The sequence below is a fragment of the Salvelinus alpinus genome, chromosome 29 (genome assembly GCF_045679555.1).
Source record: "Salvelinus alpinus chromosome 29, SLU_Salpinus.1, whole genome shotgun sequence".
Taxonomy (NCBI): Eukaryota; Metazoa; Chordata; class Actinopteri; order Salmoniformes; family Salmonidae; genus Salvelinus; species Salvelinus alpinus.
This window is the reverse complement of record NC_092114.1, coordinates 37,907,620-37,929,860: the sequence shown is the minus strand read 5'-3', so window position 1 is coordinate 37,929,860 and position 22,241 is coordinate 37,907,620. Positions and strand designations below refer to the sequence as shown.

The 22,241-nt window shown below is 41.0% G+C and overlaps 1 protein-coding gene across 1 annotated transcript in view; it reads left to right on the top strand.

Moving 5' to 3' along the window:
- LOC139558675 (transmembrane protein 65-like) overlaps positions 1-21,984 on the top strand; it is a 25,290-nt gene extending 3,306 nt beyond the window's left edge. The window contains exons 2-7 of the mRNA XM_071373973.1: positions 15,097-15,141; positions 15,688-15,755; positions 15,964-16,018; positions 17,587-17,629; positions 17,867-17,972; positions 18,144-21,984. Of these exons, the coding sequence (XP_071230074.1) occupies positions 15,097-15,141; positions 15,688-15,755; positions 15,964-16,018; positions 17,587-17,629; positions 17,867-17,972; positions 18,144-18,263 (437 nt within the window). The 3' untranslated portion in view covers positions 18,264-21,984. The remainder of the gene's footprint in view (positions 1-15,096; positions 15,142-15,687; positions 15,756-15,963; positions 16,019-17,586; positions 17,630-17,866; positions 17,973-18,143) is intronic.
- The last annotated feature ends 257 nt before the right edge of the window (positions 21,985-22,241 follow it).

The window sequence follows — 22,241 nt, the reverse complement described above, 5'->3', positions numbered from 1 at the left end:
TGAAGTGTTGATAAAACATGTTTACTGGAGAACTGAGACGAAGTAGAGACTCTGGACAGGGTGGATGAGGTTTAATTAAATGCAATTTATTCAGAGGTAAAGATATCTGAAATAGCGTGCACGGACCCTTTTCATCAAGCTCAAATGGAACTATCCGAAAGAAGCCCAGATAACAGAGTGCATATACATTTTATACAGTACAGAAAGTAGGTTGAGTCTGGAAGTTCTGGTCCTCTGGTTGGTTCTGATGAGTTGGGCGAGGTCTCCTTCAGGCCAGTATCACTGTCCCATTGGCTCTGAGTAGAGTTCTTTGTCTTCAGAAATGTTCAGCTAAAACAGGAGATTAGGTGTGTGCGTAGATGTTCCTATTTTGACATTTCTGTGTGTCTCTGTAAAATGTTCAGACTGAAGAGGAGTTTTTGTGTGTGCGAAGATGTTCCTGTCTTATCTGTGTTTATGAAAGGTTTACGTCAGCCCTCTGTCCTTGGGTATGTGTGTGTCTCAGTTTCTCGTGATATGCAGTACCAGGCACCACTTTTCTTATCAGTCTTTATGAAAAGGCCTGTGTCAGCCATCTGTCTCTGGGTGTGTGTGGGTCTCCGTATCTGCTATGAGTTTGTGAGAAACCCTGTTTGGAAAGAAGTTAGTTATAACAATGTATTAGCAAATATGCTTGTGTTATAATAAATGATATTTATTACAAATCCCCCTCTTCACGTCTCATAAGAGACGTGACAAACGCTAGGACAAAAGCTACAAGTGGCAAAAAATAGAGTAAACTTTATCAGAAGATAAAGTTTTGATTCCCCCTCTTCACGTCTCCAAAGAGACGTGACATAAACTTAGGTAAAAGTAAGAAAAGCAAAAGTAAACAACCAGGGAAACTTTCTCAGAGAGAAAGTTTTATTCCCCCTCTTCACGTCTCACAAGAGACGTGACATAACCTTAAGCGAATCCAGGCACAAGAAGGGAAACTTTTTCCAGAAGAAAAAGTTTCATATTCCCTCTCTTCACGTCTCCTAAGAGACGTGACATAAACTAGGTAAAAGTAAGAAAAGCAAAAGTAAACAACCAGGGAAACTTTCTCAGAGAGAAAGTTTTATTCCCCCTCTTCACGTCTCACAAGAGACGTGACATAACCTTAAGCGAATCCAGGCACAAGAAGGGAAACTTTTTCCAGAAGAAAAAGTTTCATATTCCCTCTCTTCACGTCTCCTAAGAGACGTGACATAAACTAGGTAAAAGTAAGAAAAGCAAAAGTAAACAACCAGGGAAACTTTCTCAGAGAGAAAGTTTTAATTCCCCCTCTTCACGTCTCACAAGAGACGTGACATAAACTATGTAAAAGTAAGAAAAGCAAAAGTAAACAACCAGGGAAACTTTCTCAGAGAGAAAGTTTTAATTCCCCCTCTTCACGTCTCACCAGAGACGTGACAAAAGCTATGAATGGCGTTTAATTAGTCATCAGTCCAATAGCCTGGCTCAGCATCCTCCAGGGCAAGCATAGGAAACATCTGTCCCTTCTCTGCCTGGTTGGGATCAATAGCAGTAGTTATGATCCTAGTGGTCAGCGTTCGAATACATGGAATGCAGCAGCATCCACAAAGCACCAGTATCGCAGTGAAGACAGATATAGATACCAGTATGGAGGAAACAAGCATCTTATATTTCCCAAACGCATCCATCCAAGAGTCCCACATAGAGGTGTCAACCCCGGAGTGGTGCTTCATCTTCTCATTAAGTATACGAAGACCCTCTAAGGCAACAGTAAGACTACCATCAGTTGCTGTGTTATTGGGAATGAAAGTACAACATTGCTCCCCGAACATGGCACAAACACCTCCGCGTTCAGCCAACAACATATCCACCGCGATTCTATTTTGTAATGCCATCAGGGATGTAGCTGCCAATTGTCCATGGACCGCCTCGAAACCTTGTTGAGTCCAATTACCTAATTTTTTAACCAAAAAACGAGAAAATGTTAAACCCTCAGGTCCATCCCTCTATACAACCTGTACCGGGTGGGCTCGTCGCCACCCGGGAACTTCAAACCTTCACAACAGGGAGGACAAACATCACTTTTTATTCATTCGACAACCTCTACTACAGCAAACCAAGGGTCCTCCTCTGTCAGGCCCACTCTCCTGCGAAAGCTTGATTCCGTATCAGCCTCTCCAACTGGAGCATCAAGCAACGGCATCATACCAGAGGTCCTTGCCCCATCTGTAACAGACTTCTTCAAACAAGGTATGATACAGGTAGCACAGCACATGAGCATAAGAAAAACAACAACTAGAGTCAGAAATCCAGTAACCATCATTGTAGTGCCAGTAACCATCATTGTAGTGCACTTACCAAACCAACCACCCAGCCAGGGGAACAGTCCACTCTCCTCCACACCTGCAAGACCCTCCATCTCCACCGATAACCTTGCCAACCCACTCAGAGCTTTTTGAAATGCTCCCATCCGGACTAGTATTGTTAGGGACAAACGTGCAACACTGTTCTCCAATCATTTTACATACACCTCCCTGGTTGGCCAGTATCATGTCTAGTGCTAGCCTATTCTGTCTAGCAGTTCGAGAGGTGGCATCCAATTGTTCAGCCATCCCCCTAAGTGCAGTGTGGGTGTAGTTGACAAATCATTGTTGATTATATTAAAGATAATTGATCCAGGCATTTTGTTTAGTATCACCAATAGCTGGGCCAATGGTGGGCATCAGATGCCACAGACCATCATTTCTGTTTAATGCCTGGAATTCGTGGGGGGACCCCTATTGGGACCCCCAACAGGTTGGTGTGGATGTTATCTGTACCCTCGGACCAAGGAGCGTCACGGCTCTGCCATCTCCTGGGTTGGTTCCGAGCCTCTGTGTCATGTGCAGCTCTCAGAAGTTGGTCAGCTGTAACCTCAATAATAGGCAATGGTGTTATCAGACTGGCCAAAGCACATGTGCCCTGACAATCTCCTTTCAAAATGGGGTCAATCGCCTGGCAGGTCCACACATCCACCATACATCAGCAACACCTCCAGTTAATAGTGGCATTGGTGATGCAGGTAGCAGTAGGGAGCCTCCCATAGTCTATACCCCTACCTGTACCAGTGTTACAGCTGTAATATCCCCCATATGCCTTAACCCCCCATGGTGTCTTCTGGGGAGGGACTTCTGTCCCAGATTGGAGAGCTTAGGTGGTGGTGTGGGACTTGGTCTTGAAGTGGTGGAGGAGGCCGGCTGAATCCCTGGTCCGTTGGAACTGGTGGTGGTTCTGGCAGCACTGTGATGGTAACATCCCCATCGTATCCTAAACAGACAGCTCAGGACCAGAAGCAGTCCTGTAAAGCCCCATCCTCTCCCAGAGAACACATCATCAGCTAGAGATCAAGCAACACTTTCACTTCTATGAACGTACACAGTGAGGAAAGGTCGGGGTCAGGGAATTCTTCATTAAGGAGTTGACCCCTGAGCTTTATTAGCAACAGTTCTTCTCCTTAACTCTGTGATCATTCGGCAGTGTCAGTGTGTCTCACCCTCCAAGTGCGATATGCCCCCAGGTCGAGTGAATCACCTTCTCCTTTAATTCATCTGTAACGCATAAAATCCTGGACATACAGGTTTGGTTAACCACCAGTTTCTCATTTGTTTTATCTGATTATATATTTAACTTCTATACCTATTTGTTAGCTATAATTATTATTATAATTTTTTTTATTTTTATAATTAGTTTATTATCCAATAGGCCCCATCCTATCCTAGACCACAATGTACCCATCCCCCTCTTGATACCTGGCTCTAGCCAGGTAACAACCTTACCTATTCTAAATAATGACTTAGATAAGAATAGTAAAATATTCTTATGTTCTACATTATCATGTAGGAGCGCCCCTTTCATGTCTCCATTCAGTAACTGTTATCTACCCATTCTGTTATCCATGTCCTGGCGCCCCTTCCGAAACTCCCCTCTCTGCTCTCAAACCTTCAAGGTCTCAGCAGTGTAGGGAGGGCCTGTCTGTCTGCCCTTTCCCTTATCTGTCTGTAACAACTGTTTTGTTTCCAAATTTTAACTAAATGTCTCACTGTTTGGCTTCATCTAAACTCATGGATTTTTAGAAAAACATGTCTATGGTGGCAATTTCTAGAGTCCTTACATATTAATTTACCTCAAAACCAGTATACCAAATGACCACAAATGCATTATCTACATGACCATCCCCCGAAGCTGATCAGACTTCAAGAGACAGCCATGATGCAGGTCAAAGGTTACAACACCCCCTTACATTCGTGTTCCATACCATGTCTAGACCTATTAAAGAACCCCTTATCTTTAAAAATTAAACATTTCCTTGTCTAATTAAAACTCAGAAAATAAAACTCTGAATATTCCATATATGAGTGTGCCCCTTTAAGATACCTTGTCTCTGGGAACATGTAAATCCCCTTAACCCAAACGTTTACTACAAACAAAACATAATTACATAGTTATACCTGTCACAAGAATTTAAAACATGGCCAAGAGGATTAAGTCCTCACCACATTAAAGCTCAGGCTTGGACTTAGGTACCGAGCGGCGACCAGTTAAAAAATAGTTATTAACCTGACCCGGATTTGCCAATTCAGCACGAGCTCCCGAATGATCAAGCTCAGTTTAATTCCGATGCTACCTAGAAGGGTGTCCGAGGCGTGTACGAGGTTGCCAACAACTTACATCTTCAACTTACACTAACTTCTAGTCCCGGACACTGATACAAACTTGAACAGACACTTCAATCTTATGGATACTCCTAGTTCTAGCAACTAGCCCCATTTCTAAGATGTGTCATTACTTCTCACTTATCTTACGGATACTCCTAGTTGCAACTAGCCCCGTTTCTAAGATATATCAGAATAAATGGCAGATATCTTTACACAAGTGCCTTCACATGTAAATACTTTATACCCTGCCATTGGACCTTGTGAATCTGTTTGGAGAGAGCTGCAGAAAGTTCCGTCAGTTTTCTCACATAGTCAGACATTGCAATTTGTTGTACATCAAGAGCGGGCATATGACCTCCCTCTCTTGGTGTACCACACATCTATCTTAGCCTTCAAAGTCTGATTGGCCCTCCCACGAGGTCTTGAGATTGGGGCCTGTACATTTATATTGTTCCTTTCCCCCTGCCCTGTCCTGTATTTTTTGTTCTAGGTATTCATTGAACTCTAGTTTTGGGCCATTAGCGGCTGCCATGGTAAATTTCAGGATCAGGTTTGACTATCTTAGTGCACTTAGCCCGTCACTGGCCGAGGCCAGCAATGTATTCTCGGTGCTGACACCGACTTATCTCTGGTGCCCCACACTCGTACACAAAGAATTATTTACAGCAGTTATTACTGTTAAACAGATTTTGTTAATCGAGTTGTTATATATTTTCCCAGAAGGTATCAGAATCGCCCTTCTGGAACAATATATCTACGAACTCAAGCGCTGCTAAAATAATTATCAATTCAATTATAGGAATTATTTTGCAAAAGTTATCAGCGTTTTTCAGTTTTTCGAGTTGTTATATATTTTCCCAGAAGGTATCAGAATCGCCCTTCGGGAACAATATATCAACGAACTCAAGCGCTGCTAAAATAATTATCAATTCAATTATATGAATTATTTTGCAAAGGTTATCAGCGTTTTTCAGTTTTCCGAGTTGCCATATATTTTCCCAGAAGGTATCAGAATCGCCCTTCGGGAACAATATATCTACGAACTCAAGCGCTGCTAAAATAATTATCAATTCAATTGTAGGAATTATTTTGCAAAAGTTATCAGCGTTTTTCAGTTTTTCGAGTTGTTATATATTTTCCCAGAAGGTATCAGAATCGCCCTTCGGGAACAATATATCTACGAACTCAAGCGCTGCTAAAATAATTATCAATTCAATTGTAGGAATTATTTTGCAAAAGTTATCAGCGTTTTTCAGTTTTTCGAGTTGTTATATATTTTCCCAGAAGGTATCAGAATCGCCCTTCAGGAACAATATATCTACGAACTCAAGCGCTGCTAAAATAATTATCAATTCAATTTTAGGAATTATGGAAATACCAACATCACAATAGAGGAAAAATACAAGTCAGTTTTCAGCTCGGCGGCTGCACCACGGGCCAAAAGAAAACTCAGCTGTCCTCCCAAAAGTTATCAACTAGTGAGTCTCGTGAAAAGGCCAATCTTACACAACATTTCAAATTAACATTTCCACATTTAGTTTTATTACATAACAACACTAACACATTGATCGCAGGTTAAGTTCTTCACAGTGCATTTAGTTAAGTGCCACGTCAACCATTTGCCCGACTATCTGAACTTGTATTTTTGTTTTATTTTGTTGATTCCCCCTAGGTAACTTCCAAGTGTTTTAACCAATCAAATGTTGTTAAGTCTGGGGAACCTTTTCTAGACTTGGATTCTCACGGAATTCTCACTCAACCCGACTGTCTGAATCTTTTTATCAAGTCAGTTACAATTATCTTCTACCCGACTATGTGGATTTATCACAACACCCATTTACTTAGATTCTCACGGCTTCTACCCGACTATATGAATCTGAGTCTCACGGCTTCTACCCGACTATGTGACTCTCTATATCTCAGATATCTTTACATGTTTACTTTTACATTTACAATAGACATTTATCATAAATTTGACAGTAACCCATACTCAACCTCAGTACTTCTGATCTTTAATTTGGATTTTCCTAATATACAATATGCAGATTTTTGATTTAACAGGTTTCTGCTTACCTTTGTTTTGTAGGCCTTATAGATCAGTTTCCTGAGGTGAGCTAGATTCCCGGCTGCTCCTTCGACAGGTCACCCTTCCTTTCTGATCCGTCTCTCACTTGTCTCTTTTCTCTATCAACTTTTTATGGACCGAATTCAGAGAAGAAAACCATCCTCTGCTACCATTTGTTGATAAAACATGTTTACTGGAGAACTGAGACGAAGTAGAGACTCTGGACAGGGTGGATGAGGTTTAATTAAATGCAATTTATTCAGAGGTAAAGATATCTGAAATAGCGTGCACGGACCCTTTTCATCAAGCTCAAATGGAACTATCCGAAAGAAGCCCAGATAACAGAGTGCATATACATTTTATACAGTACAGAAAGTAGGTTGAGTCTGGAAGTTCTGGTCCTCTGGTTGGTTCTGATGAGTTGGGCGAGGTCTCCTTCAGGCCAGTATCACTGTCCCATTGGCTCTGAGTAGAGTTCTTTGTCTTCAGAAATGTTCAGCTAAAACAGGAGATTAGGTGTGTGCGTAGATGTTCCTATTTTGACATTTCTGTGTGTCTCTGTAAAATGTTCAGACTGAAGAGGAGTTTTTGTGTGTGCGAAGATGTTCCTGTCTTATCTGTGTTTATGAAAGGTTTACGTCAGCCCTCTGTCCTTGGGTATGTGTGTGTCTCAGTTTCTCGTGATATGCAGTACCAGGCACCACTTTTCTTATCAGTCTTTATGAAAAGGCCTGTGTCAGCCATCTGTCTCTGGGTGTGTGTGGGTCTCCGTATCTGCTATGAGTTTGTGAGAAACCCTGTTTGGAAAGAAGTTAGTTATAACAATGTATTAGCAAATATGCTTGTGTTATAATAAATGATATTTATTACAGAAGCTAGCCATAATAAGGATTAGGGACAATAGTGGAATTTGCGGTTTGCTTTCAAGATAAAAGTATGTCATTGACAGTGAAGCAAATGAATACAAATAGAATTATGCCATACCTTTATTTTGAAGGCTAACCGCAGAGTTCACTATTGTGGCTAATCCTTATTGTCAATCAAATAAGAACTGTTTTATAAATTAGGGTTATTTTAGATGACACCTAGCTATATAGTTAGCTAGCTAATGATAGTTACTGAAACAGATTGTCGTTTTGCTATGTTTTCGGGAAAGAACATAAACTCAGCAAAAAAAGAAACGTACCTTTTTCAGGACCCTGTCTTTCAAAGATAATTTGTAAAAAATCAAATGACTTCACAGACTTTCATTCTAAAGGGTTTAAACACTGTTTCCCATGCTTAAGTTGCTGCAGGGGGTGCTGAGATGTTGGCCGGGATAGGGGTAGCCAGGTGGAAAGCATGGTCAGCCGTAGAAAAATGCATATCGAAATTATTGATTATCGTAGATTTATCGGTGGTGACAGTGTTTCCTATCCTCGGTGCAGCTGGGAGGAGGTGCTCTTATTCTCCATGGACTTTGCACATTTCTGTTTGAAAAGTTAGCCTTAGCTTTCCTAAGTGACTGAGTATATTGGTTCCTGACTTCCCTGAAAAGTTCCATATCGCGGGGGCTATTCGATGCTAATGCAGAATGCCGCAGGATGTTTTTGTGCTGGTCAAGGGCAGTCAAGTCTGGGGTGAACGAAGGGCTATATCTGTTCTTAGTTCAATTTTTTTTTAATGGGGCATGCTTATTTAAGATGGAGAGGAAAGCACTTTTGAAGAGCAACCAGGCATCCTCTACTGACGGGATGAGGTCAATATCCTTCCAGGATACTCGGGCCAGGTCGATTTAGAAAGGCCTGCTTGCAGAAGTATTTTAGGGAGCGTTTGACAGTGATGAGGGGTGGTCGTTTTACCGCGGACCCATTACATCGCTGAGATCATGGTTGAAGACAGCAGAGGTGTATTTAGAGGGCAAGTTGGTCAGGATGATATCTAAGAGCGTGCCCATGGTTACAGATTTAGGGTTGTACCTGTTAGGTTTCTTGATAATTTGTGTGAGATTGAGGGCATCTAGCTTAGATTGTAGGACGGCCGGGGTGTTAAGCATGTCCCAGTTTAGGTCACCTAACAGTACGATCTCTGAAGATAGATGGGTAGCGATCAATTCACATATGGTGTCCAGGGCACAGCTGGGAACTAAAGGGGGTCTATAACAAGCGGCAATGGTGAGAGACTTGTTTCTGGAAAGGTGGATTTTTAAAAGTAGAAGCTCGATTTGTTTGGGCACAGACCTGGATAGTATGACAGAACTCTGCAGGCTATCTTTGCAGTAGATTGCAACTCCACCCCCTTTGGCAGTTCTATCTTGTCAGAAAATGTTATAGTTAGGGATGGAAATTTAAGGAGTTTTGGTGGCCTTCCTAAGACAGGATTCAGAGGTGGATTCAGAGGTGGATTTTTTTTTTAGGACATCCGGGTTGGCAGATTGCGCTAAAGCAGTGAATAAAACAAATTTAGGGAGGAGGCTTCTGATGTTGACATGCATGAAACCAATGCTTTTACGGTTACAGAAGTCAACAATTGAGCGCGCCTGGGGAATGGGAGGGATGCTGGAGGCTGCAGGACCTGGGTTAACCTCTACATCAACAGAGGAGGAGTAGGATAAGAGTATGGCTAAAATAACTGGTCGTCTAGTGCTTTCGGAACAGAGAGTAAAAGGAGCAGATGTCTGGGCGCGGAAGAATAGATTCAAGGCATAATGTACAGACAAGGGTATGGTAGGATGTGAGTACTAGAGGTCGACAGATTAATCGGAATGGCCGATTTAATTAGGGCCGATTTCAAGTTTTCATAACAATCGGAAATTTGTATTTTTGGACACCGATTTGGCAGATTTTTAAATATGGACACTACGCTGACAGACACAGCAAACCTTCTTGCCACAGCTCGCATTGATGTGCCATCCTGGATGAGCTGCACTACCTGAGCCAATTGTGTGGGTTGTAGACTCCGTCTCATGCTACCACTAGAGTGAGAGCACCACCATTATTCAAAAGTGACCAAAACATCAGCCAGGAAGCATAGGAACTGGTATGTGGTCACCACCTGCAGAATCACTCCTTTATTGGGGGTGTCTTGCTAATTGCCTATAATTTCCACCTTTTGTCTATTCCATTTGCACAACAGCATGTGAAATTTATTGTCAATCAGTGTTGCTTCCTAAGTGGACAGTTTGATTTCACAGAAGTGTGATTGACTTGGAGTTACATTGTGTTGTTTAAGTGTTCCCTTTATTTTTTTGAGCAGTGTATATATTTTTTAACACCTTTATTTATCCTTTATTTAACTAGGCAAGTCAGTTAAGAACACATTCTTATTTTCAATGACGGCCTAGGAACGGTGGGTTAACTGCCTTGTTCAGGGGTAGAATGACAGCTTTTTACCTTGTCAGCTCGGGGATTCAATCTTGCAACCTTACAGTTAACTAGTCCAACGCTCTAACCACCTGATTACATTGCACTCCACGAGGAGACTGCCTGTTACGCGAATGCAGTAAGAAGCCAAGTTGCTAGCTAGCATTAAACTTATCTTTTAAAAAACAATCAATCAATCATAATCACTAGTTAACTACACATGGTTGATGATATTGCTAGTTTATCTAGCGTGTCCTGCGTTGCATATAATCGATGCGGTGCGTATTCGCGAAAAAGGACTGTCTTGCTCCAATGTGTACCTAACCATAAACATCAATGCCTTTCTTAAAATCAATACACAGAAGTATATATTTTTAAACCTGCATATTTTGCTGAAAGAAATCCACGTTAGCAGGCAATATTAACCAGGTGAAATTGTGTCACTTCTCTTGCGTTCATTGCACGCAGAGTCAGTGTATATGCAACAATTTGGGCCGCCTAATTTGCCAGAATTTTACGTAATTATGACATAACATTGAAGGCTGTGCAATGTAACAGGAATATTTAGACTTATGGATGCCACCCGATAGATAAAATACGGAACGGTTCCGTATTTCACTGAAAGAATAAAGGTCTTGTTTGAGATGATAGTTTCCGGATTCGACCATATTAATGACCTAAGGCTCGTATTTCTGTGTTATTATGTTATAATTAAGTCTATGATTTGATAGAGCAGTCTGACTGAGCGATGGTAGGCACCAGCAGGCTCGAAAGCATTTATTCAAACAGCACTTTCGTGCGTTTTGCCAGCAGCTCGTCGCTGTTCTTCAAGCATTGAGCTGTTTATGACTTTAAGCCCATCAACTCCCGAGATTAGGCTGGTGTAACCGATGTGAAATGGCTAGCTAGTTAGCGGAGTGCGCGCTAATAGCGTTTCAAACGTCACTCGCTCTGAGACTTGGAGTGGTTGTTCCCCTTGCTCTGCAAGGGCCGCGGCATTTGTGGAGCGATGGGTAACGCTGCTTCGAGGGTACTGGTTCGAGCCCAGGTTAGGGCGAGGAGAGGGACGGAAGCTATACTGTTACACTTGCAATACTAAAGTGCCTATAAGAACATCCAATAGTCAAAGGTATATGAAATACAAATCGTATAGAGAGAAATTGTCCTATAATTCCTATAATAACTACAACCTAAAACTTCTTACCTGGGAATATTGAAGACTTTTACTTCTCCAACACTTTGTTTTTGCATTATTAAACCAAATTGAACATGTTTCATTTTATTTGAGGCTAAATAGATTTTATTGGTGTATTATATTAAGTTAAAATAAGTGTTCATTCAGTATTGTTGTAATTGTCATTATTACAAATATATATATATTTTTAAATCGGCCGATTAATCGGTATCGGCGTTGAAAAATCATAATCGGTCGACCTCTAGTGAGTACAGTGGAGGTAAGCCTAGGCATTGAGTGACGATGAGAGGTTTTGTCTCTAGAGGCACCATTTAAGCCAGGTGAGGTCACCGCATGTGTGGGGGGTGGAACAAAAGGGCTAGCTTAGGCATATTGAGCAGGGCTAGAGGCTTTACAGTGAAATAAGACAAAAATCACTAACCAAAACAGCAATAGACAAGTCATATTGACATTAGGGGGAGGCATGTGTAGCCGAGTGATCATAGGGTCCAGTGAGTAGCTAGGCGAGCAGGAGGCACGGCGATTGACATCTAGCAGATGGGCCTCAGGGGGACGTCGCAACGGGAGAGCCTGTTGAAACCCCCTCGGACAGTTACGTCGGCAGACCAGTCGTGGTGGATCGGCGGGGCTCCGTGTCGGCAGCAAAGGGTCCAGGCCAATTTGCAAAAGAGTTATTGAAGCCCAGGAATTGTCTGATGGATCTCTTCGGGTCGTCGGGAGATGGGCCTAGCTCGAGGCTAACTGGTGCTTGCTTCGGGACAGAGACATTAGCCAGGAGTAGCCACTCGGATAGCAGCTAGCTAGCTGCGATGATCCAGAGTAAAGGTTCAGAGCTTGCGGTAGGAATCCGGGGATGTGGTAGAGAAAAGCAGTCCGATATGCTCTGGGTTGATATCGTGCTGTGCAGACTGGCAGGAATTGACCGGGCTGAGGCTGGCAGATGTCCGAGTTAACGGTGATGACCGCTAGCAGAGGCTAACTGACTAGTAGCTAGTTAGCTGGCTAGCTCCTGAAGGGGGTTCCGGTTCTAAACTATAAAAAAAATAGCAGATCCATACCACATTGGATGAGGTGGGTTGCAGGAGAGTATGTTCAGTCCGTAGATGGAAATTGAGATTAAAAATATAAAAAATGTATACGAAGAAAAACTATATATACACGGGACAAGACAATGAAAACAGACATCCCACTGCTACGCCATCTTGGGGTATTGTGTGTATTAAAAAAAGAAAAAGAAAGAAAAGTAATTTAGAATAAGGCTGTAAAGTAACAAAATGTGGAAACGGGAGGGGTCTGAATACTTTCCGAATGCACTGTAGTCACCTGTCATGAGATGTGAATGTCAGATACTGCTGCCTTGTTCCATGTCACTCTGTCTTCATGTTCAACAAGAAATCTCCAGGAGAGTCGCTTAGTGATTCAAATAACTTTTAAGTATTTTTTTGACAATCTTGTCACTAGTTGAAAGCCTTGTGATTACGACATCAGCTTAAACAGCTTTTAACACAGAAATTGCATTGAATATCAAGGTAGTATGGAGTTGTAGTAATCGGCTCTTTGAAATGATAAACCTGTTATCCAAACAGGAATGCAAACAGGAATGCAACTGTGCCAAGCATCATAATGAACAGATCAAGGGATGATTGACTGTTCACCCAGCACCAAATCTGTAATGGCAAGACCATGTCTCAGCATTTTATGCCAATATACCAATAATAAGTTGGTTTACAAGTTGGAGTGGTCAGAAGTATGTTGAATAAATGCAGTTTCTCTCCCTTAGAAGCCATTAAAAAGCAATCAATAGTCTTGTCTACAACGCCAATTTCAGTCAAATCGTTTTAGCAGATTTCTGGCTTTTGAACTATGTAGTCATTTTACAATCTCTATGGCATCTGGCTGCATTGCCCATTGTTCACTGGCAAACAAAACATGTTGGCACATATTTCCATATTTTCCCCTCCAATTTAATTTAGGATATATTTACTTTCACTAATTTTATGGAGACTAAATTGGCCATCGGAGACTAGACACAAACACACCTCTTCTCCAATTTGGTTCCTAGCAGCAGGTACAGCTACTCTTATCTGATGTTTTGGCTGCTGGAGAAGTGCCAGTTCCTCAGAACTGTGACAGCTGGCAGATGGTGACGATTGCCACAGACGAGATGAATAGACAGCTCTGTAATTAGGCAGAGGCAGATGCACCACTCCAGCTAAGCTCTGAGGGAAAAAACCCATCATCGCAGCACTGCTGCCTGCTGTGCCAGTTTTTCAGAAAGGTCATTTAGAATGCAGTGTTGATATCGCTCTAAAATTATGTTGTCTAGGTCTCACTGATACCTCTGAAATGAATGAAGTGGAGGACATTGGAGTGGCAGATTACATGTAGCCTTATGCTATTTCTCATGGAATATCTACTGGCTGCAGATTGCACAGATATCAATTTTGGAGTCATAGAAGTTTTGGGATATTTTCCCATCCTCCCAGTCTTTTTCCCCCATGAGTCAACAGAAATGAAATCAAACCATAAGCCTTTGTTGTGCCAGATGGTATTGTTTCCTCAGTCACTACCAACATGTTTATTATTGGTTTTAGAAAGGTAAAAGGCTCTGGACATTCATGTCTCATTTTTCACTCTCCCTCAAGCACTTTTCTTTCAGTCACAACATAAGTTTGTGGGTTCTATAGTCCACACTGAAAACCTGTTCTCTTTTATGAGCAGCTGTGCACTCATGAGCAGTTTGGCCTGCTGCTTTTGATTTAATAAGTAGGCTATTTCATGACATCAATTGTATTTCCATTCCCATTTAACTGCTTCAGTTGGGGGTCACCTCACCCTAGTCTTGAGTTACCCCTCCAGAAATAGCGCCCCAACCCCTCTGTCTCAAGGGAGCATCTTTGACCTATTCCAACCATGGTCACATATAGAGTTGTGAATCTGCTTAGCGCTGTGCTGGGGTTTGTGTGTTTGTTTTTAAAACCGAACTCTTAATGAAGGACCCAATTGGGGCTAACGGCATTTGTCTCCCTTAATTCACGCAGGATGCACCTGGCCACTGTCCCAGAGTGCAACCTGCTCTAGTGACCAAATGCAAACTCAATCTCTTTTATGAGACATGGAAATAAATCACCTTTCCATTCTGGACCCATGCTACTACTATCACAACCAGGGGTTGGAACCAAAATAATTTTTCAATCGCTTCGTTCTGAACAGAAACGTTATTTATTTTTTTGTTTCTGTTCCACTGTTTCCGAACAGCAAAATAAAGTTCTGAACTGGTTGGAACCCCAAAAAAGTACCTGGTTTATGTCGTTCCTTTTTTAAGTCTAAGCCTTTAGGGGGGACGGGACTTTCGTTTACGGTTTTGATTCTGTTACTCTAATAATTTTTATTTTCTGTTCCCTAAACCGGTTCCAAAACCTGACTACTGCTAATGAATGGGGGGGGAAACTACCGGTATATGATAAGAGTAATGGGAGTCGTGCATGCCTGTCCACATTCACTCCCACAAAACAGTTGACTGACTAGTAGTACAATAACCTCTAAACACATTTACTGAATATCCTACCCAAGAATTTGTTTCTCCCAAGACCATTGAATATTGGCACCTCTTGGCTAGAGCGGAGTTGTTCATTCAACGTTAGGCCTATACAGTGAATAATATGCTGGAAAGTTGGCAGAAACACCTCTGTGCCAAGCTTTTCGGGAAGAAAAAATTAGGGTGGATTAGGATCTGAAAGATCTCCCCAAGTGCACATAATTTTGCAAATAATTGTTTATGTTTTTGATGTTCTTGCCTTTCAGAGACGCAAGAGACTTCACCGCTTACTCAAGCTCAGATCAGATACGGTAAGATAAAAGCTGTCACTAAAATTATGAATAAAATGTTTTTTTGTACCATAGAGATATTTATAGCTCAAAAGTTTTCAGTGGGATCAGAGGTCTACCCTTCCGTAGCCACATTATACACCTTGGAAATGAGTCTCTAATTGTCTTATCAGCTTTGTTTCCCAGTCGCTCTACCCTAGTGCTATTTATCTTAAAATAACCAACAATATAGTGTGTGTGTGTGTGTGTGTAGGGAAATGTTTGAGTCAGCCATTGAAAATGACAGTCAGTGTCAGCTTTCGAACAGTGGTACTGAGCTAGTTTTTGCCAAGTTGTCTGACAGTATAGAAATTGTCAGTAGTACATTGCCCCCATAAACATACAGTACACGCAGGCACAAACAAGCATGTGGGAGTCACTTAGTGACAGGGTAGTGTCAGTCACTCGCATCACTCAACAGGAACATTCCTATTCACATGATGGAGACAACTCCCAAGACAGATTGATTTTAGCAGCAAACTATAAGAATATTTTTATTTTTAATATTATTTACAATTTTGCTTTCAGTGCTCCTACACAATGCAATCCCCTTCATTGGTTTTGGCTTCCTGGACAATGCCATCATGATTGCGGCAGTAAGTGGTATGACTTTTTTAGGTGGTTGAATTTACATATTGTTTAGTTTTAAATTAGCATTTGAAATGTATTTTGTATTTCACATTGTAGATGGTCTATGGGAGGATAAATGGGAGCATTGAGATTTGTTTTGTTTTTGAAAGTCAACATGAATATCTAACACCAAGAAACAATTGTCAATGTAATATTTCTGCTTTTGACTTTTAGGGAACCCAGATTGAGTTGTCTATAGGGGTCACCTTTGGACTATCGACCATGGCAGGTAAGACTGATTGTGATCTGAAACATTGAAATGTAGCAGCAGCTCCCTCAATGGACATTGGTCGACTTGGAATACTTCAACATTCTGAGTGGTGCAGCGGTGTAAGGCATTGCATCTCAGTATAAGAGGCGTCACTTCTGTCCCTGGTTCGAATCCAGGCTGTATCACATCCGGCCATGATTGGGAGTCCCAAAGGGTGGCGCACAATTGGCCCAGCATCGTCCGGGTTTGGCCGGGGTAGGCCGTCATTGTAAATAAGAATTTGTTTTTAACTGACTTGCCTAGTTAAATAAAGGTTAAATAAAATGTAAAAAAACAGCCTTACAGGGGTCAGTTATCTTACAGTATAACCAAAAGAGCAAAATAAACAGTCTAGACAGCCTCTTACCAACGGGGTACATTAACTGTTGCTATGGATACCACATCAAAAGATACCCCTATCCTGATTTCAGAGTGAAACCAGAAGTACATATTGGGTTACCATCTGATTTGGAAGGTGATGATGGTATACCCAGTCTAGTAAATTCCACATCCTGTGACAGTAGATGGCATTCATTTTACCCTCCACTGTGGGGCCTGATGGATTTTGTAGGCTCCTTTTTTGGAAGCATGTAGGCTACTGTCCCTGAATGGAGTTCTTCAAATGGCAAATACTTTTGTTTACTTGATGTCTGCTTTTTCCATTGAGGGCTACGGCAGCTATTACAATTGGGATAAAGTATCTCCGGAGAATTGTGGGATGCTTTTGTTTAGGCAGTAGACTAATATGTTTCCCTCATGCCAAATGAATCTGTATTTAACTGATTGAGCACATCTGATCAGTCCCAGACAACTGCTTTTGCAAGGCTTTGGATTCGTTAGCCTGAGATACTCACATTTTGCTTATGCTCCCCAAAAATACTTTTCAGTACACAAAAACAAATTTCGGGATGCAACACTAGTGTGTGGAACCGAATTCCTGGACCACTCTTGCACCTTGGGGTTCACTTTTGCATTATCACCACTATCCAAGAAATACGGTTCAATCAGTGAGTACAAGAACATATAGATTCTTGCCAAATCCAATTCTCATAGTCAGCGCTGTCTAATGCTGGCTCATGTTAATACATATCGATCTAGTTGAATGCATTGTGCTTGAAATTGGCTCATCTCATCCATAATTTACCAAGTGCTATTATATAGTGCCACTACACATCCTCACCACAGTGCAATTTATGGTTGCTCCTTATCCCAGTGTGATGCACAAGCTGCGTTTTCACGATGCTGTCAGGGTTTAAAGCAGCCAGATCTAAGTAGTTCCTTGGGCTGGTCAATATTGTGGCTGACTTTTGAGAGCTCCCTGATGCTAATGAAATGGAGTGATAATACAATTCAGTACACTGATCTAATTGCAAACTGTAGAGACAGTAGCTGAACTTTTTTAAGTGTCAACAGCCTCTCAGCATTGTTACATGTTTAAACAAAGATCAGAAGAACAGGAGCAGTTGTATTGAAAAAGATTGAACTGATTTTGAGAATCATTTGGTTGAAAGACTATGCATAAACCCGTTATTCCCCTTCTGTTACAGCTGCAGCTCTTGGGAACCTGGTTTCAGACCTGGCTGGACTTGGGTAAGAGGACCAACCACTCCTCCGTTAGTTCTATCACAGTCTAAATATTAGACCTATCAAAGCCGTGCAAGTACTTCAGGGGTGGGGGTCACACGTTACTGGGTAGACTGGTATGATTATGAAATTAGTGTGTGAATTTATTTTCCGTGAAAATTTGACCTTGAAATGGAAGGGTAATAAAAAAAAATGTACATGACTACCATAGCTGGGTTTCTTATATTGTCCTTCTGTTGGCAGTCTTGCAGGATACGTGGAAATCCTAGCTTCCAGGCTAGGGATGCAGGTTCCTGACTTGACCCCCAAGCAGGCAGACATGTGGCAGACCAGGGTTAGCTCCCACATGGTGAGTGTTTAGAAATGATCTTTATGGGCTGGCCTAGTACTGGACTAAAAATCTAAATCTGGTTATGAGAAACTGGCCATATATAAATTGAGATATTTAGAGGATGGCTGGGTTACTAGTTATCCATGTTCAAAGAGTTATGATAACCTAATAGACATGCATTCTTCTCAGGGAAAAGGCATTGGAGTCACAATCGGATGCATTCTCGGAATGTTCCCCCTGCTATTCCTAGGGGATGATGAAGATGAGCACAAGAAAAAAGAAGCACAAACAAACACCCCAAACTCTTAACAGCATGGTAACAATCTTTTTGGTCTCGAGTCAATTGCAACAAGCATCATCAGCATGATTTTAGTTGATCTCTATCTCTGAAAACCTTCTCTATTTCATTATATATGCCATTTACCAGACGCTTTTATCCAGTGACTTAGTCATGGGTGCATACATTTTACGTACGGATGGTCCCGGTAATCAAACCCACTATTCTGGCATTGCAAGCGCTATGCTCTACCAACTGAGCTACCAGATAATCTTCTGAAAATGTATTATGAGCCATTAGGCTTATAAAGTAGTTGCATTTGATGGCAAGGTATTTTCGCAGGATGGATTTCGTTGAACATTTGTTTGAGATTAAGTTAAATCAATGTACACTACCGGTCATAAGTTTTAGAACACCTACTCATTCAAAGGTTTTTATTTTTACTATTTTCTACATTGTAGAATAAGAGTGAAGACATCAAAACTATGAAATAACACATATGGAATCATGTGGTAACCAAAAAAGTGTTATATATTTTATATTTGAGATTCTTCAAAGTAGCCACCCTTTGCCTTGATGCACACTCTTGGCATTCTCTCAATCAGCTTCACAGTCTTGAAGGAGTTCCCAGATATGCTGAGCACATGTTGGCTGCTTTTCCTTCACTCTGCAGTCCGACTCATCCCAAACCATCTCAATTTGGTTTAGGTCAGGGGATTGTGGAGACCAGGTCATCTGATGCAGCACTCACTCCATCACTCTCGTTCTTGGTCAAATAACCCTTACACAGCTTAGAGGTGTGTTGGGTCATTGTCATGTTGAAAAACAAATGATAGTCCCACTAAGTCCAAACCAGATGGGATGGCGTATCGCTGCAGAATGCTGTGGCAGCCATGCTGATTTAGTGTGCCTTGATTTGTAAATAAATCACTGACAGTGTCACCAGCAAAGCCCCCCACATTATAACACCTCCTCCTCCATACTTTACAGTGGGAAATACACATGTGGAGATCATCCGTTCACCCACACCTCGTCTCACAAAGACACAGCGGTTGGAACCAAAAATCTCCAATTTAGACTTCAGACCAAAGGACACATTTCCACCGGTCTAATGTCCATTGCTCGTGTTTCTTGGCCCAAGCAAGTATTCTTCTTATTGATGTCCTTTTAGTAGTGGTTTTTCAATTTGACCATGAAGGCCTGATTCACACAGTCTCCTCTGAATTCTTGATGTTGAGATGTCTGTTACTTGTGACTGAAGCATTTATTTGGGCTGCAATTTCTGAGGCTGGTAATTCTAATGAACTTATCCTCTGCAGCAGAGGTAACTCTGGGTCTTCCATTCCTGTGGCGGTTCTCATGGGAGACAGTTTCATGATGGCTCTTGATGGGTTTTTGCGACTGCACTTGAAGAAACATTCAGTTCTTGACATTTTCCGTATTGACTGACCTACATGTCTTAAAGTAATTATGGACTGTCGTTTCTCTTTGCTTATTTGAGCTGTTCTTGCCATAATATGGATTTGGTCTTTTACCAAATAGGGCTATCTTCTGTATACCCCCCTACCTTGTCACAACACAAGTGATTGGCTTAAACGCATTTAGGAAAGAAATTCCACAAATTAACTTTTAATAAGGCACACCTGTTAATTTAAATGCATTCCAGGTGACAACCTCATGAAGCTGGTTGAGAGAATACCAAAAGTATGCAACGCTGTCATCAAGGAAAAGGGTGGCTACTTTGAAGAATCTAAAATCTATATTTTGATTTGTTTAACACTTTAGTGTTGATGTCTTCACTATTATTCTACAATGTAGAAAATAGTAAAAATAAAGAAAAACCCTTGAATGAGTAGGTGTTCTAAAACTTTTGACAGGTAGTGTATGTGATCATCATGAGTCATTGCAAGTTACTCATAGACTCGTCCCTGTTGGCCCACTGATGGACTACACTGCAGTCAATTGGTTTACATTTATCATGGAGTTGTATCATGGAGTTGGAAGCTGAAATGAAAACACAAATCATGTTGTCAGTCTTCAAGTTTCACAATTTTGGCAAAAGATAAAACCAAGGAACACGTAAACTGCTACCTCAATGGTATTTTATTTTTGTTCTGATTGAAACATCAACAGGTTGAACTAGCTTGTACATCAAAGGATACGTCTTTTGTTTTCTGTACAATATATGATTTATTGATTTTGTTTATCAACAAGGAAAAAGGGATTACTTTATCATTTGAAAATCAGGTCACGAATGCTGTTTTATAGCACTACTAACCCAGTTTTTCAGATGCAAAGTTGCAAACATACCTGTACTATACACACACTACATTGAGTATGCATAATGCCTTGGGTTCCTAGGATGTCAACATCTTAAATTGGCTATCTATTATGCTAACTATTGCTAACTAGCCTTCACAATTATTTTAGCAAAGCCTATACCTTTGAAGTGCCTCAAGTTTATTTTTATTTATTTTTTGACCTTTTTAAAAACAAGCACACAGATTTTATTTTGTGAAAAAGTATTTAACTTCATGTTTGAAAGCGTCATTTTTAGTATGTAAATGTTAATCTGCTTTATTTTGGAGAAATTAAGGAAACCGTTTCTGAAGAAAGCTGATCAATTAAGCGTAAATCTGCACTCACTACAGTATGTGTTCTAAAACAGGTTGGATTTATGTACACAGAAGACGAGCAATACAATGTTTCTTAAAATGCAATTACTGCACTTATTATTTTGTTGCCAATATTATAGACTTTTTGTAGGATAGCTACGAATTTGTTTATCTGAGACAACCATTTACTTATTGTGGCCTAAAATCAGATTTTTTTTAATAGATGTAATCAAACTAGTCATATTTGTGTGAAAGGATATTCTTTGTTTTCTGTCTATTTGAATATCGGTATTCGTTTTCTCAGTTTGCCTTTTCTGATTTCAGTAAATGTGGTACTTAAACTGGAATGCCCCTCACCACACTGCTGTATTTCCTCATGAATTGTAATGAATGTTCATAATGACCCGTATTATTTAAACTATTACTGCTGTTGTCAGCAATGTACTTCGATGTAAAAACACTGTTGCAGCACAACCAGACTAATAAGAAAGTGTGCACCAAGGTGTAACAAATGGTTTGACAGTTTTTGTTTGAAAGCAATGAATGTTGTGGGTGAGGTAGTATTTCTGCAGTTTGGGCTTGATCTCTCTACATCCTTCTCTTTAGCACTAATCGCCATGCACAATTTCCTCACCTCTGCCCTCTGGTGGCTGAAACATTTTTATTTGCCTCAGCTCATTCTCCCTACTGCTATTCCTCCTGGCGTTCTCTGGTCTTGCTTGTTGCACCAATTTCCCCTCCTGTGGAATCTTTGTGTTTGCCTGATTTCCATCAATTATCTGAACAGCCATCTCCCCGTCCTTGCTATCCAACTCTTCGCTCTCCCTTATTGGTTATTGCTCCACCATGATATCTCAGTAGATCTCTCCTCCTTGTATCATGTTTTTTTCTTTGTCCCCATTAATGAACATGCAAGAAAGTATCATGCTAATAAAAGAACTACCGGCATTCATTTAAACAAATATGGACTTATCATCCAATGCTCTTCCCCACTACCATGTGCATAAAATGTATCTATGCTGCCATGTTTGCATTTTAAAATGTATACTTATACCATTGAAGAGAAAATACTTGTGTAAAAAGACTGATTGCTCTTGTATTTTGCAACAATGATTTAATAAAACATGCAAGCAATGTTTTACGGTTCTATTACTTTTTATAAAACTGTTCTGTCCTGCCTCCCCCATCCCTGCTTTGTGCCTGTGGCCTGTGCAAATGCAGGCTAAAGGGGTAACACCTTGCGATCTTGTTAAGGAACATTTGGCGTAATGGCTAAGGGGTTGGGAGTAGCTGGACCTAAGTTTTAGTCCTGGTTGGGGCCACCCCCCGAATGCTCTACAGTATTTTACAGGTGCTTAGTCAATACAAATGAGAATAAAAATACTAACTTCTGTA